At 38.6% G+C, this 16,439-nt stretch overlaps 1 protein-coding gene across 3 annotated transcripts in view; it reads right to left on the bottom strand.

The window, feature by feature from the left end:
• The window catches only part of TBC1D1 (TBC1 domain family member 1), a 111,008-nt gene that overhangs the window by 55,605 nt on the left and 38,964 nt on the right, over positions 1-16,439 (bottom strand). For all 3 annotated transcript variants that reach the window (XM_086611380.1, XM_086611379.1, XM_086611378.1), the window contains exons 2-5: positions 8,556-9,089; positions 5,656-5,745; positions 2,083-2,187; positions 1,357-1,489 (exon numbers count right to left, since the gene is read on the bottom strand). In XM_086611380.1, the coding sequence (XP_086467506.1) occupies positions 1,357-1,489; positions 2,083-2,187; positions 5,656-5,745; positions 8,556-9,089 (862 nt within the window). The remainder of the gene's footprint in view (positions 1-1,356; positions 1,490-2,082; positions 2,188-5,655; positions 5,746-8,555; positions 9,090-16,439) is intronic.

The following is a 16,439-nucleotide window of genomic DNA, read 5'->3' as shown; positions in this document are numbered from 1 at the left end:
GCCAAAGTTCGTCAGTTATTTGAGCTGACCCGTTGCCTTGATTTCGTAACAGCGCTAGAAAGAACTCTAGGTTAATTTAAAGCTACTACTGAACTCATGTCTTTAAAATGAGGGACACGAACTCTGCAATGAGGAGATTTACTGAGCACAGACCAGGATTATACTCTTAGCTGAAGATTCCATTATCACACAAGATAAAATAAAACCATAATCTACTGCATTTTAGCAGACTGCTTTGTTGTTGTTTTATGCTGTACTGCTCGGACTTTGCTTGTGGTATAAATGTAATTTCCACTCATTTTCTCCAATTTGTATGCCTTGACCTCTTTTGAAAAAGAGTAAATTTACTGTATGTTAGTGAAGTTCTTGCTTTGCCTCTTGCTGAAAACGTTTACTGACAGCCTAACACAGACTACTCTCTCATTCAGATTATTTTTTTCTGCTCTCATCCTGGATTAAACTCCTTCCCTCTATTTTCTGTGAAAAAACAGAAAACCTTCAACAGTATTTTGTACTTCAGTCTCTGATCATGGCATTTCTCCATCAGAAGCAGATGATATGATTAACCACATGGCATGACTAAAAGCACTAAGAATCATTTGCCTTCAAGAAATTTCTCAAAAATCATCGCTAGCTGAAGACCAAAACAGAGTGAAAAGTAGTTTTGGAAGTTCTCCAGTTTCATCAAATTAATACTAGATAGGTTTCAGTCCAACAAGCTACTGTCACATGATCTGACAAGCTGCTGTTGCCCTTTATTCATCCCAGACATCACTTAAATGAACAAAACCTAACTGTGAAATTTGCTGAAATGCAAAGAGGTTCTGGTTTTTTTTTTTTGTCTTGAACTTGTTTTATGGGCAACAACTACAATTCTAGCTGCTACATTTTCATGAAGGAGCACAGATCAACATCACAAACATGCATATTAAAAGCTCACTGTTTGGTTCAATTTTAGTGGTAGTGTAATGCCAGTATCTAAATGGATTTAACAGGACAGCAGGTCACAGCTATTGCAGCTTATATTCTTGAGAAGTTCCTTACTACAGTCTTCTGCATTTATATGACTAATAGAGCCAAGATAGCTGCAACTCAGTAATATTTAGACTCTTCGTTAGTTTTCAAAAAATCCAAATAAAATACAAGAAAATAGTTTATTTTTTGTTATAAAATTCTTATTATCTTTCAGGTAACTTTACATTGCAGTCCTCTAACTAAAAAGACTGGCTTTCAACCCTCCATCCCAATTCCCAAGCTCTTTTTAAGTATTCATTCCCTTAGAATTTCACATATAAGATTGTCCTCCAATAACATTGTTAGAAAAAATATTCAACCAGAAAGTTCTTTAAACCTCACCTTCTATCTTTTCACAGAGTTTATGCAAGTTTTGCATAGGACATCCTTCACAGAGCTGGGGCTGTGCCTTGGCAGTTTGTTGCACAGCAGCTACAGTGAAAGCCTGTTTCAATGTCATCATGATTTCATCAACCTGAAAAGAACAGAGTGCAAAAGAAAAGAATTTCACTCCTCCACTGGGCTTCTGTTTTCCTTAACACAAAGACAACAGTCTTTTAGAACGATACTGTCTCTTGGTTGAGAACGCACTTACGGTTAAAAAGAAAAGCTGTTTCTGCACACAATCACACAAGCCAGACAAACTCATCGTGAAGTCATCTCTCTTCCAGGCCATCCGATTTTATTACTGTGGTCTAATAAAAGATACTACCTCTATCTGGAAACCTTTTCTTGTCTGTGATAAAAAAGCTTACTGCAGTTGTGATGCACTGGCCTGACCTAGAGCACAGTGGTGAACCTGTAGTTCTTAACAGGTACACTACGAAAAAATCAGCATACTGTCTTAGTTTGTGCAATGAAAGGAAGTTTTATTGGATTTTAAAGGGATTTTCACTTCTGCTTTCAAAACAAATTAAAAGTTCCTTTGTAGACTACGTTAGTTACGTTTTGGAAATAATTTTCTCAGTGGAGCAGGATTTGAAGACATTCAGCAAAATACAGAGCATGGAGCAATAGAAGACTTTAAGGCCCTAATATTCTGTCAGGCTCATCTCTTCTTTCACTTACCAGTGCTTCATCTGTACACTGAAACACGTAGCAAACAAAGTGGAAGCCTCCATTTTCTGAAGATTCTCTGCAGATGAACCCAAAGTGATCCACATGTCTAATTCCCTAGCACAAAAACAACAGTAATGAAGCAGTCATGTTTACTTCCAATGTTTTGTACTTGCATTTTTTCCAGTGACAAAAGCATGAAAGGCCCAACAGCATTACAGATAGGTCACATATCTCTGTTCAGCTACACTGAAGTTATCTGCCCATTAAAAATCTATTTTCTTATCGAACATATTACTTCACAAATCTTTTAAATTTAGTTGAAGGCAGTGGTTGGTTGTTGGTTTTGTGGGGTTTTTTTTAATGATCGAATTACAATAGATCCATTGGAAAACACTTATAGGGACGAAGAAATACTGTTCAAGATGTATTTTACTCACTATTGGAAATAGCAGGGGAAAAAAGCTCGCTGTTTTTCTTCTCTTCTGCTTAAGCAAACAACAATTGCTTTACATTTGTAAGAGCAAATCAAAGCAATAGTGAAAAATGGATAAACAATTTTTTTTTCATCTAAAGAAAAGCTTGGCTAGTTAAAAAATGAAAATGGTTAAATACATTACTTAAATGTCCCTGCCCATAGTAGGGGGGTTAGAACTACATGATCTTTAAAGTCTCTTTCAACTCATATCATTCTATGATTCTAAAGATTACTCACGGAAGTATTTATTTCTCCTAAAAGGCATGCAAATTCAGACACAATCTACTTGCAACAGTAGATAAACAGCACATCCTGGTAAAATGCTAAGAAGGTTTTTTAATTGCTGGGAATTTTTTTCTTTTATGAAAAGACTTTCAGACGAGTAGAGTTAGATGATCCCAGTGCACGTCTCCTCAGTGCACTATTCTTAGTAAAAAAAGAAAACAACTTATGATGATGAATTACATGCACAGTGGTAGAGCCTGTTTATAGAAATTCAATTACACTCAGCACTATTTTACTACCTTCTAGTTGTCATGGCACAACAACATTAAAGTCAGGTAAAGAGAGACAAACTTGTATCAAAAATCATAATGGTGAATCTCAGTAAATCAGAAATTTCAGTGAAATTTAAACAATCTGAACATGCCAACCAGGATACTTTTGTTGTTGTTTTTTGTTTGTTTTGTTTTATTTTATTTTGTTTTCCTCATTAACATGGGAAGAATCACTGAATATTCTCTTTTTTTTTTTATCATGAAGAAAACATTTTTAAAAAGCATTTTAGAAGGCAGCTATGTGATAAAGCAAGAACAGGCTGATGCAACCTATAGAGTCTCTCCCTCCATCATCCACATCACAGATGTGTACAGAACATGCGGAGCCCCCTCTCTAACTCCCCAGCCCATGGTTTTTCTTCTGAAAGCCCACTTCCTCTCCTGAAAACCCAACTGCTATGGTGAGATCGTGGCTCTGCCTACAAAACTGTGAGGTACCATGAGCTGGCAAACGCTCTTAGCTGTTTCAGATTAGCTAATTCAGATGCTGTACCAGGACCACATACTTCTTTCCGCCATTATAATATCTCACTGACAGATTAGACATTCTGGAAATTAAGTACTGATTATTATCTCCCTTCTAATTTAACTCCAGTGCCTTCAAGAAAAGATTATCAAAGTTCTAGTATGATCAAGAGGAGTCCATAAGATCATTCCATCAAGTCTTCTGAAATGTGCATACTTGGGGGGAAAAGCTCTCTGTAGTCCAATACCAATATTTGCCCAACTGACACATCTGCCCAGTAGCACATTCTACAGACAGGAGGGGAAAAATCAATCAGAATCTCACTCCTACTGCTCTGAGGAGCGCAACCATCTGCTGACCTTCAGGGCAAGTCACAAAGTCTACCCAACTCACTCCTGCCTAAGGAGACAGCCTAAGGAAACATGGGGATAAAGATTTTTCTGTGATCAAGGAGTTCTCTTCAAAGCTTCTGATCTGACAGCATGTAAACTACTTAAGTTTACTCTGAAATTTTCAGAATAGGTACTTGAATGTTTAGTGATGAAAGCAAATTAAATTACAAAGTCATTTATGGAAAAAAAAAAAACACAAAAAAACAAACAATCCCAAAAAAGCTAGAGCAAGTGACAGCAAATCATATACTTTATATTTAAAAATGGGTAAATAAACCTGCTGCGGAAAAAAAAAAGTTTTGCCCCAATATCATTAAGACCAGGGTCTGTGATGGATTGAGAAGACCTGCCCTATGCAAGTAAGCCAAGTGCAAAATAGTTCCTAGTGCAAGAGTGGCAAAATTCACATCCTGGTATGCAAGGTCTCATTCAAATCCAAGCTCCACAGTACAAACAAGCATTGCATTGGTATAATTCAAGGTGAATTTTCAGTCAAGCTAGCTGGAACACCCATTCCTCAATAAATGTAAGTTTATTTACATAATTATAGTCCAGGTTAATTCCTCAGAGGTTTAAATTAAAATGATCTATAACAGGTTTTCAAGGAATTAAGTGTTCTCTAAGAACTCTATCCTAGTTTAGTGAATTAAATTCAATTTCCCCATTCAATCAAACTGAATCAAATCTGGTACACAAACAAACTAAATACAAGTAATGCCCTGCAGGACAGAAAATGACTAGTGAAAGATAAATCCCTGCATCGTGACACTGGTGAGTTAACAAAAGCAACTGGTCTATGACATATCTTTATGAACAGTTGTTTCAGCCTGCAGCAGCTCTCAAGGAGAGTCCTCTGCTCCTGTACACAGGACCCACCAGCAGTTACTGCAGCTGCCCATACAGGAGCGCTGTAACCGCCCCAGTTGTCCCATGTCCTTGATGTGACGGTGACTATTCCGCAGCAGCTGAGCGTGAATCATGCACGCGCGTAACCTACACAACACCATTGCCGCATCTTCACGTGTGTAAGCTGCATCTCTTTCAACACATCACCGCTCAAAATAAGTCATTAGATAAATCACACCCTCGCATAATCCACACAAAAAACAAAGTCAGATCCACAAAAATGAGTGAAAGACAGGGAAACAAACTCTGTGGGATAAGGAACAGGGATTAACAGTGAATGAGGAGGCTTGGAAATATGCTTGCCTTCAGTGCATCACACACACTACCTCTGCATAGCAAAGGGTGCTCTTCTTTTACGCATATGCAATTTATATTCTTGAAAAAAATATTTTTGAAGTATTTTTCAGAGAACTCTTGCATCTCATTTATATGCTTTCATTATCACTTCTTGAATAATATGGCTCAAGAACCCCAGGTTTGCACAACTGCGAATCACGCCCACTGAAATCTCAAACCAGAGCTGACCAGGGTGTTCCTTCTAGCTCATATTATTCATCCACCACACACAGAAGTGGGTCTTTATCTCAGAAATTACAACGCTAAGCATGAGAAAAGTATGACAGTTCCACAAAATTACTTATTAACCAGCAACTTGTCAATAGCAATTAACTGAAACCGTTAGGGTGAGAATCCATTTGAAATGCTAGGAGAGAGGAGTACATGAGCATTCACAAGTGGAGAATATTTAAACAAAAAAAAGAGAGAAAGAATACACTGCAGTCTTACCTGAGAACAAAAGGATATTTCTTTAAAGCTTTTTTCAATTGCTACTTTTTTTGTGTCAGGACTGATAAGGTAAACTTCAGACTGGCCAATCTGAAAAAAGCAAAACAAATAGCAAGATGATAACAGTAACATTATGCTTCCTTTTGTCTCACTATAAAAATATTTCATGGACGTAAATCTCAAATTTTTTCCTACTTGCATATTTAGACCAATTTGTGTATTATTACAAGAGAAAGACGAAATACTGAACCACATTATTTTGGCATTCAGAGCTCTGCACATTACTGCACTGAGATTTAGTTTCACATTCGAGACATGAGACTGAGAATAGTGTTTAATTAGCTGAGAGTAATATTACACCACAAGTAGCTTGCTTTGCACTGAGAAAACATTCTCACACTCCCTTTTCTTATTTTCTGCAGGTTTGGCACATACCACATTGCCAAAAGCTACTTAAAGAAATTGTCCTAAAATTTAACCTAAGTGTGTACCTCTACTTGTATTCCATCTAATTATTTTTAGGGCTTTAATTATTTATTTAAGACACACATAGCATTTAATTTAAAGGTTTTAACTCAAACTATAAAAATTAGCTTATTGGGGTACATTTTCTAACTTAATTTAATCTGTAGGTCATTTGTACAGCAGTGTTCCAAAAGCTGATGCTAACTTTTGATGGGCAAAGGGCATTTTTAAGGTGAAATGATTGTTTTCAATTTTTCAGCTTCTGGCAATGTCTTTGGAACATTTTACAGATAAAAATTTAAATTTCTCATAGTTAATAGCACATCAGAAAGTCTGCTAAGGACAAGTCTCACATCAGATTTTAGGGAAGACTGGTGGAATCTGAATCCATTCACAGGCATGACTTAGACAAACCTGCTGAAGCTTCAACCACTACTGAATCCCAAAAGATGCACATAAAAAGATCAGCAGAATAAATATACCTGCAATTTCTTAAGGAAGAGGGGAAGGGAGGAATCCTGTGTGTAAATGGATCAAGTGAGATGGGCCACATGTGTGTCTAAAAATGGTCCTGTGCATTCATCTTCCACCTCTTCTTTCACTTCAACCAGTCACAACGATTATCCCCAACTCCCTGCTAGTTTCTCCGTATTGTCTCCAGGGCTGACCTTGCAGGTGTTCATGGGGTTATTCCTTCCAACACCTACTCAGCAGCCTCCTCCTGCTCGCTGCTGCCTTCCTCTCCCTGCAGTGAGAGGCTCCTTCTTAGCTCAGCCCCACATGCTCCTTTCACATATGGTCCCAGGGCAGATGGGATCATTTGAAGCCAACTGAACAAGAGGAGAAAAAAAACAACAACAATACACCTCCCACCCCAAAATACGGCCAAGAGAAAAGCCTAAAAACAAACCAAAACAAAACCTCATAAAATCCTAAGAAATTGGCTAGGAAAGCAGTTCTTCAGGAAGAGATACCAAAATCACGACTGTCTGAACCAGGTCAGAAGAGTCACCAGATGACTCATCTGAACATATTTCACACCTCACACACCAACCTCTGCTGCAGTCCAGGGGAAAATCCAAGAACTTCAACTGAGAAAATACAAACAGATTTTTTTTTTCTCTATATCTAAAGCCACTTTTAAACATTTCATATGTAGCCACACACAAACTGATGAGCGAAGGTGAAAACCTGCACACGCTGTATGCATACCGCTCCTCAGAACCTACTGAACACGGGAGACAGCTAACCAACAAACTCGGCTCTGCCACCAACCGCTAGCTTGTGGATTCCAGAGGCACGAACCACAGTTACCTCACTTCCTTATATTCAGCTGAATTTAGACTGGCTGAATGGCAAAATACAACTGTGCATACTAAACAGTATTTTCCCAGGCAAAAAGCAACACAAGATAGAAAGCCGGATCAGCAGAGCCTCACAACTTGGAAACGAGCCTGTCAGCAGGTGACTGAGATTATATTCAGGCTGAAGCTGCACGTGTCTTTGAGAACTGTTGCCAACTACACCTCTTTCTGTGTGTTACTTTTTACAGACATAGCACTCTGGCAATCCTTCTTAAAGCAGCACTTCTCTTCCCCCCACTCCCAAGAAACCTGCGGCAATTGAACCCACTCTACTCTGTTACTGTCCTTAAAAACTCCCAGTCCCAACAGCAGCTGACAGATCCGAGACGAACTTAACGATAAACAGCCATCACAATATCAGCGCCAGGTTTGCATTATGTTCGTAAGATACCAGAGATATAAAATATGTTTTATAACATATCTATCATGAGGATTATAAGATGAGCAAACGACACATTCCCTACCTGTTTCTTGGGTCTTGAAAAATACTTTTGCTGCTCATCTATCAAGGCAAGGGCATTACTAGCCAGACAAAAGCAGGACAGGAGCAGAGGCAGGTGTGGAGTAGCCTAGAAAATTACTACAGTACTCCGTCATTACACAGACATGTTGGCAGCAGGAACACCTTCATGAATTATCCTGCTTATCATAGGACATAAAGCCTACTAGCCCCCAGCCATGGTTTGGTCCTTCTGCTCTAGTTACAGTTAACTCATTCACCTGGAAATTTATTTCTGCTGTTACTAGTTAGTGTAATTGTATGTACCATTTTGCAATTGTATAACTACCTACTAACTTGCTGTAGCTTTTTAAAATCTGTCTTTAGAAGCCCATTTTTTCAGGTAGTGCTGTTTTAAATTATTTAATATGAACTTATTTTGACTACGTAAAACAATTTACACTGACTCGTAATGCTTTCTAGAGAAACAAGCAAGTTTAAGCTAAGCCTTGGTAATTGCAATTAAGTTATTAAAGAAGTAACTGCCATCTGTCAGAACATCTGCTTTGGTGTTTGTCACTCCAAACTCCAAGATGTGAAAATGCCACCGAGAGCTGCGAATCTTGCTTTACCGTAAACAACATCGTCCGGTTTTCTGCAATGTCTGTTGGCTGCACAACACTGTGTCCATAGATAAGTTGACTTCTTAGATTCAGTGAAATTGCATCTTCTTCAAAAGACCTGACAAAGCTGTTACTTCTGTGGCTTCCCTCTTGCAAATCCTTCTTGAAAGCAAAGGAGCGAAGCCCAGGCTGAGAAAAGGATTTCCTAATTGGCCTTTTCTCCTCCTCTTCACTGACCAAGGGCTGGAAGACAGACCGAAATTTGTTGCTGAAAGAGAAGCCTCCAAAGCTATTGGCAGTTTCATGTTGTTGGGACAATGAGTTGAAATCTGATTTTTGCGTACAGCTTGCACGATTAAATTTCTCAATGCATTCATCTATGAGTGCTGGAGGTGCATTTTTATGTGCTACTGTCACCCGTCCACAGAACAGCACCTCAAACTTTTTGGCAAAAGGGTCTTCAACATCTGAGAGATTATTCTGAAACTCTTCTTGACGAGCAATTTTTCCAGCTTGTCGAATAGAGCTTATAATCTCAGGCACCTACAGGAGAGGAAAAAAAAAAACACAAAACATTAGAATATAGTGCTTTATGACAACAAGTTGCAAAACTAAGAGGTGCACCCTGCTGTTATATTCCTGGAATGGCTAGTTTGGCTTTGTTTTCTGAAAGACCAGTTGAAGTGATCTTGTATTTGTCCAATAGACACATTATAAAAGTTAAACACTGACTAGATGAATTGCTCATTTGTCTCCCGGCCAGGAGTTCACTATCAACGCTTTGTCAAGAGAGCTTCATCGCTTGTAATGCTCTGTTTTCAATAAAACTTTTGCACCTGAAGGAAGCAGTATAATGTGACAAATTCAAATTCGAAACAAAAGACAAAAATACTTCAGAAAGCACAAGAGAAGCCACAGACTCATTAATTGAGAAAGTTATTTTATCTCTTATTTTTCACCCCTTCTCTTACTCAGGCATTCATGCCATGTAGATCAATGAGTCTCTTGCAAAGTTGCTTTCACCTTCATAATAGCATATTACGTTGTTATGGCATTTTTTTAAACTGTAAATAGCTGTATTTTTTAAATAAACATACTCATTATTTTAGATGTTCATTTTTATTCTACCATCCTAGATGACACCCTCAAATAATATTACTTCCACATACAGTACCACTTGCCAGGCATCTGTATGAGAGCGCAGTCTGCTACAGCCCAAAGATGTTGTAATTACAAACAAAACCCAAACTGCCACCTGATATGTTTTAAGTAACAGTAAATGGTCACAGTCTCTGATATAGTTATAAGGTAGGAACATGCATGTGCTATCTGCTAAGCTGCTGCGAGACTGATGCTTGGGTACATCCCACTGCTTTGACTTGCCTAGGAAATTAAGGTTCTTCTGCAGCATGTGCTGCTGCTGCTATAACAACAAATACGAGACCTCCATCTATGATTACAACAGATAATTCTGCCAACTTTGTAATTCCCAAAAATTACTTTGAGAAAAATCCATGCTAAGTGTGCCAGTTTCCTGACAAAATAAATTTCCTCTGTCAAGCATCAATTGGAGCTTACTTCCTTACCAGTACATGGTTGCGGATAGCACAGAAGGAAGTATAGGAGCAACACACAAACAGCAACCCAGAAGACCCATGTTCCCTATGAGAAAAGGCATCTCCAAACCTAAATAATGCTTTGGAGACATGACCTCTGTCTTTTGCAGACATTTCTATGGTTACCTAACACTTAAGCATAATGCAATAATGTACATAAACCAACACAGGAAACAGTAAAGGACTTAAGAGGAAAAACGCGGCTGAACAGTGAAAACTGTATTTCACTATTCTGGATGCTCATAAAGTCCTCAGTAGGATTCTTTTTATGGAGAAGAAAATACAGATATATAGACATGGATGGATGGATACATAGATATAGCTAGAAGATTTAAGACAATAAGTAACATTACAAAATAAATAAGATGACTCAGGAAGCACTACTTCATCCTTGAGCGCAAGGCATGAGTCATCAGCTAATCACCCAGCAAAGACAATGGGGAAGAGGTAAGAAAAGCAGGGTCATGACGTCAGAAGTCTGTTCTCAGATATGTCACAAATCAGCCAGAAAACCTTGGGCTCAGCCAGCGTTGTGCCCAACTTTTTAATCATATACAGGAAGAACGTAAGGGTATAATGAATCTTTTTTACCTCGAATGGTATGCATTTGCTCCACAGTGAGCTCATGGTTCACCTCAGTTTTATATACCTAATAGTCCTTCAAAGAAACGATTTTTAATCATGGTGAAACATAAAACTTTATTCTACCCACATTTCAAGCTGCAACTGCTTTAGCATTCTCTAATAAACACATTTTACTCTTGTGGGAGTGTCTGGACTCACCAGCCATAGGCAATTTTACTCCTGAGTTGTCCAGAACACATGCAGAGACCTGCAATCCCATCTCTGATTTTGTTGAGGCTGTGGAGGCGACAGCGAAACAATAAGCTGTTTCCTGGAAAACACTCACATGGTCAAAGCCAGGAAGGTCAGCCCTCACCAGGCAAAGGGTGTCATCATCTCAGTCAGGGTTAAGGTCCACCAGCATCACCCGTGCTGACAACTATAAGGAGAGTTTCCAGCAGTGCAGGTGCTGCAAGGGTTGTAGCTGAGCTAAAGCCCATTTGGGATCGTGCGGTTATTGAATTCGATTTCTTCAATGTTTTTTGTTATCAAAAGTCTTGGAAATCACCAAAATTGCTATTCAGAAGTGGCTGGACTTTACATACAGACAGCAGTTGGTGAAAGACACTACATCTCAGAGAATGACTTTGCAATAGTTAATAAATTCCATGTTTGAGGAGACCTAGTGGGCCTGTTGATGAAAATGAAGTGGAGTATTTATTTATTTATTTTCACACATGCTAAGGCCTCAATTATGTCATTTATAAGTAACAGCTGGCTTCCGCGCTACACTTACCGAAAAACACTGACTCCTCTGTCCCTGCTTATTAACCTAAAAAAATTCACAGTCTGTTAGTATCATTTTATTACTTCTGATTAGGCAATTGACGTAGTATTGCTCTAGCAGAAGCAGCAAATAACAACCTCAGTTTCTTGTGACCGTCACGTATGTTAAATATTAATCTCTTTTCATTAGTAAAGACAAGATACCATGACAAATGAGAAAAAAAAAAAAATACATATTTCCCTGGAACTGTTCTTAGCTTGATCAAGATTTGTTTTCATCATTCTCTTTTCATCTACCTGCACCATTTCAGGCCTTTTACGCAAGTACCTAGAAAAGAAAAATTCACACGCTTCTGTGTGTCCTCTGCCTCTGGCTCCCTCAACAAACAGACCTGGATGCTGAGTACATGAAGATCAAGTAAACATTAGGTTAAAAAAAAAAAAAGTGAAATGTAAATAAATATATAAATATATAATTATTTCAAATTATTAAAATAAACAATGTAGGCTCCATCCTGGCAAATGTTTATTAACCACAGGTGAAATTTTTCCAGATTAAGAAGCATGCCAGTGGGCGAACAGTAACCACATCTCTTGCAAACCTCCAGCAATTAAGACATAAACTGAATCAGGTTTTATGGCTCTTCAATTTGTATCAAAAGGTAGCAAGGATCAAGTTGCTGTTGAATTAAGTTAATGTTGCTTGGAGTTTTTTAAAAGTTGTGGGGCTCTGTCTGAACATAAGAAAAAGGTTTTTTTATTGTGAGGGTGGCCACATGCTAGCACAGGTTGCCCAGAGCGGTTGTAGAGTGTCCATCCTTGTAGATATGCAAACTCTGACTAGACACAGCCCTGAGCAACCTGCTCTACGTGACCCTGCTTTGAGCAGGAGGCTCAACTAGATGACCTGCAGAGGTCCCATCCTATCTCAGCTTGGTGACTTAGATACCAACATCTCATATACACACCTATAAGTAATTGTGTCCGCTAATCTGAACTTGCCAAGATGGGGGGGAGGACTGTTGCACACATGTATGATTTCTTCCTGCTGCAAAAGTTCTCTTTTCTAGCGTAGTTCTATTCTTAAGTGTTTTCTGACTTGTTTCTCAGTATAAATATGTAATTAGTGGATAAAGATTATTTCTGTAATCAGAAAAACAACTGCTGATGACCTAAAATTATTTCCCTAAACCCACAAAATTACATGTAGAACAACGGGACAAACAGTGAAACTTTACCAAACACAGAACATGACCTTCTCATCACTCACTCTGAGCCAAGCAGGACTGGTGAACAGAGATGCAACTGAAATATATTAGGAAAAGTTTTTCCATTTAGAGTGTCTGAATTACATACAGAAAAAGGAGATGTAGTTATAACCATTCAAACTAAGACTGGGCTGTTGTGATTTTATTTTTTTTTTTTAGTATACCACGTTATTTCTGCTATGACAAGAATGTTTATTTTCCAGAGACAAAGCAGGGAATTGAAGTGCTGAGTATTCTTGTGACTTGACTCTTGGGTAAAATCAAGCCAAACACAAACCAACACCTAGAACTTCCTAATGCACATTAGTCTGTTAGGAGACAAACAGCTACAGCTTCTACACCATTCTTCTCACGAGAGAAGGCAATAATTTTTAAGCACGCACAGGCTTGCGGCATCTGAAGAACAAGGAACAGCTCTTTCCCCTCACAGAAAGAGAAACTGCAGTTGGATTTTTTTCCCCATGCAACCAGAATTCACCCTGTAAGTTTACATACAAGGATGCAGTAAGATGTCAATGTCTTTAGTATGTCAGAGGATTTGAGAGAGTGAGAAACTATTTTAATGAAAAAAGCCCAGCAACAGCTGAATGCAACAGCTGCCTTGTGGTAAACAAGACCAGACTAAAAAAAGATTCCCTGTTTCTTCAATACACAGTAGGGAGGAAAGCACGGTGTACCACAGAAAAAGAACTGTTAACATATCAACTAGCCAGGATTAGGACTAAAAGAAAAAGAAGTGAGATAATTTATGATTTTAGATGCTACATAGTGTTTATATCTACAGTATAAACCTATCAGTTTATATGTACCCGTCCCTTCATAAGGTCAGTGAAAGGCTCAAGCACAGGCTTAACTATTTCAAGGGAGTAGGTGGTTTTGTTTAATATAAGACAGATCTGTGTTGTCAGAAACTGGTCTTACACAAGAGACTCCATAAATTCTTGGAGACTGAAAACCATTAGGGTAAGATCTTGAGTTGAACCTTGGAAGGTCTCACACACCACTCTGGCTGGAATAGAGCCTTAAAAAATCTTTCACAAAGCTCTTGAAACAAGTAGATGTTTTGATTAAGTGAGTTTTGCTGCCTACTCAAGTATCAGAGGATGTCTGAATTATTTTCAAGTGTTTTTACTTGCCTTTTTTTCTAACCATAGCAGGCTCAATAAAGTATGTCAAGAATTGTAACATACTGTTTGCTGTTAATATCTTTCCTTCTCTATTTTACTAGAGAGTGCTGCTACAGGGAAAATAGGGTCCACAGCCATCAAGTTGTACCAGGACAGACAACAGACAGACAACAATATTTTTGTCACCCATAGGGTATTTGCAATCATGGAACAGTTTGTAAAAGCAGTAGAACAGAAGAAAGGAAAATAATTTTTGAGACATACACAACATTTATAAAAAGATGATACAGCAAAGTATTTATTTGCATTTTTAAAAGATTGTATCAAATCTTCGATTTCAGCAGATTGATATATACCAAAAAGCAGCTGGACTGTTTTCAGTATACTTCGAGCAAAACAGCTGTGCAGTAATAAAACAGAGATCAATGTTTCCCATCCTTATCACTCTCTAAACCCACACCTAGTGGTCAACTTTTTTGAACAGTTTTCTCCACTCAACGGATTTAAAGTTTGGCATTTTTAGATCTAAAGCATTTTAATTCATATACTTCTCTGGGTTTTGGTTGGTTTTGTTTCAGTTGTTGGATTTTTTTTTTTTTTAAATAGAGATACTGCACAATTTCTCCTTTCAGAACCACAGAATAATTTAATTTGGAAGTGACCTCTGATGGTGGCAAGGCAAACTTAAAAATTAGATCCAACTTCAAACTTAGATGAGATGCTGGGGGTCACATCTAGCTGAGTTCCAAGTAACCTCAACGACAAGGACCCCACTACCTCCTCTTCCCAACAGGAAACCTACAGCAGACAGAAAAAGAAGGGCAAGACATCATCTGAGATTTCTTTCGTGAGAAGTCTTGCTCATTAGTTTAACCAAAGAACAAACTAAAAACTTCTAGCACAAAACCGCAGTCTTTAGTCTCTCACTGAAGTAAAAAAAAAGTTTTGAAAGTGACAGAATTTCCTTATTCCTTGGCATTAGTAGAAATTCAAGGTAGAAAAGAGTAATAAACTTTTATATTGAGGTCTTATCTCAAGTGTCTTCACTGGGTTTTTTCTTCTGATATTGTGCTTGGAGACTGCTCTACAGCCTCCTACACCTCGCTGACTTTTTCCAGTCATTAACTTCAATTCTCATTTTCCAAATTTTCCTCCTTTGACTTCAAATTGCCAGTTCTATGGAGTACTTTATTTATTTGCTTTCTTCCTTTGTTATTTGTTGACTTTTCTTCCTCCCACAGAGCCATCATCAAACCAAGATTTAATTCAGAAAAAGAGGCAGAAAGTTTGCAGTTCCTCCAGTCCCTGGATGACAACCATCCGTTGCAAGCTCCCGTCAGTTTTTCTGTGCATAATGAATGCACCACGGGTAGAGCCAAAGTGAGATTCTTACCATCAGCTCTCTAAGTACTTCCACACTTAGGTACTTGGGTACACGGAGAGACAGTTCACCTTCGCTCCATGACTTCACACCTCAATGCATACAGTCTAAAACTTTGCTGCTGTATCTTCACTGCTTATAAAAGAACTATGAATTATGCCACCCTCAGTAGCTTCACCACCCACATGTGTTAGTCTAGCTCATTTCTTTCTATAGTACCTAAAACGCACTAGGTGTCTCATCTAACCAGAGAACTTGTGGGTATCTTTTGAGAAAGGAGAACAAGTCAGGGCATAACCAGAGGGCTGGGAGGGGTAGGCAGGCTAGCAGCCCACAGGGCTAACGACACCACAGGCATGCTGCTTGGGAAGGACTGTGAAACCAGACCTGCAAAGGCAAGACAGAGATGTCGTTTCAACCTTGATAAGGGAAAGCTCAGTGGCTGAACAATACTGTCATGGACCTATGAAAGGAAAAGAGGTCGTACGCGTGTCTTCTTGTGGGTGCTGTTTGCTTAGCTGGGTTTGAATGGGCAATATATGAAGAATGGGATAAGTGAGGGTGCTGGAGCTAAGACTGAGATTTTGCAGGGATGTATTTAAGAAGCTGATGAACAAGAAGGGTGCACTAAAAGTCAAAGGATATTCTGCGTGGGGCAGAAGAGAATCATCTGTTTAAATCCAGTTCTTTTTGACTTGGAGCATGGTGCGTGAGTGACACTAGTGTCCTCTGAGATGACTCTGACACAGTAGGCACTGACAGCAGAGCTCCACGTAGCCAACACGTACTCTTACAGTTTACACGTTACCGTAAAAAGTCATAAAGGTGACTAAACTTCTCATGTACGTCAAGTGCTGCCTCCAGAAGACTGCTAAGTAATGCAGACTAATGTCCCGAGTACTGCATGCCACTTCCACGGTACCACATTTCTTTTAATATCACAGACAAATCTCAGCTCAAGAACTTTCCTTTTGACTTCTCAGCTAGATGGAAAAGGCTACACTTTTTGTAAAGTCATGTGAGTTGGAGAGCACTCCATACAAATTAGAGAGGCACAAAAAGGTTTTCTCTCCTTTCTGAAAAAACAATATTTGCAGAATCTGTTTATAGATTATTGTAAACAAGCTCAGAAATAGAATATAATTGTACTT

Source organism: Tauraco erythrolophus, chromosome 5 (genome assembly GCF_009769465.1).
Source record: "Tauraco erythrolophus isolate bTauEry1 chromosome 5, bTauEry1.pri, whole genome shotgun sequence".
Taxonomy (NCBI): domain Eukaryota; kingdom Metazoa; phylum Chordata; class Aves; order Musophagiformes; family Musophagidae; genus Tauraco; species Tauraco erythrolophus.
The sequence above is the reverse complement of the archived record's forward strand: the minus strand, read 5'-3'. Positions and strand labels throughout refer to the sequence as shown.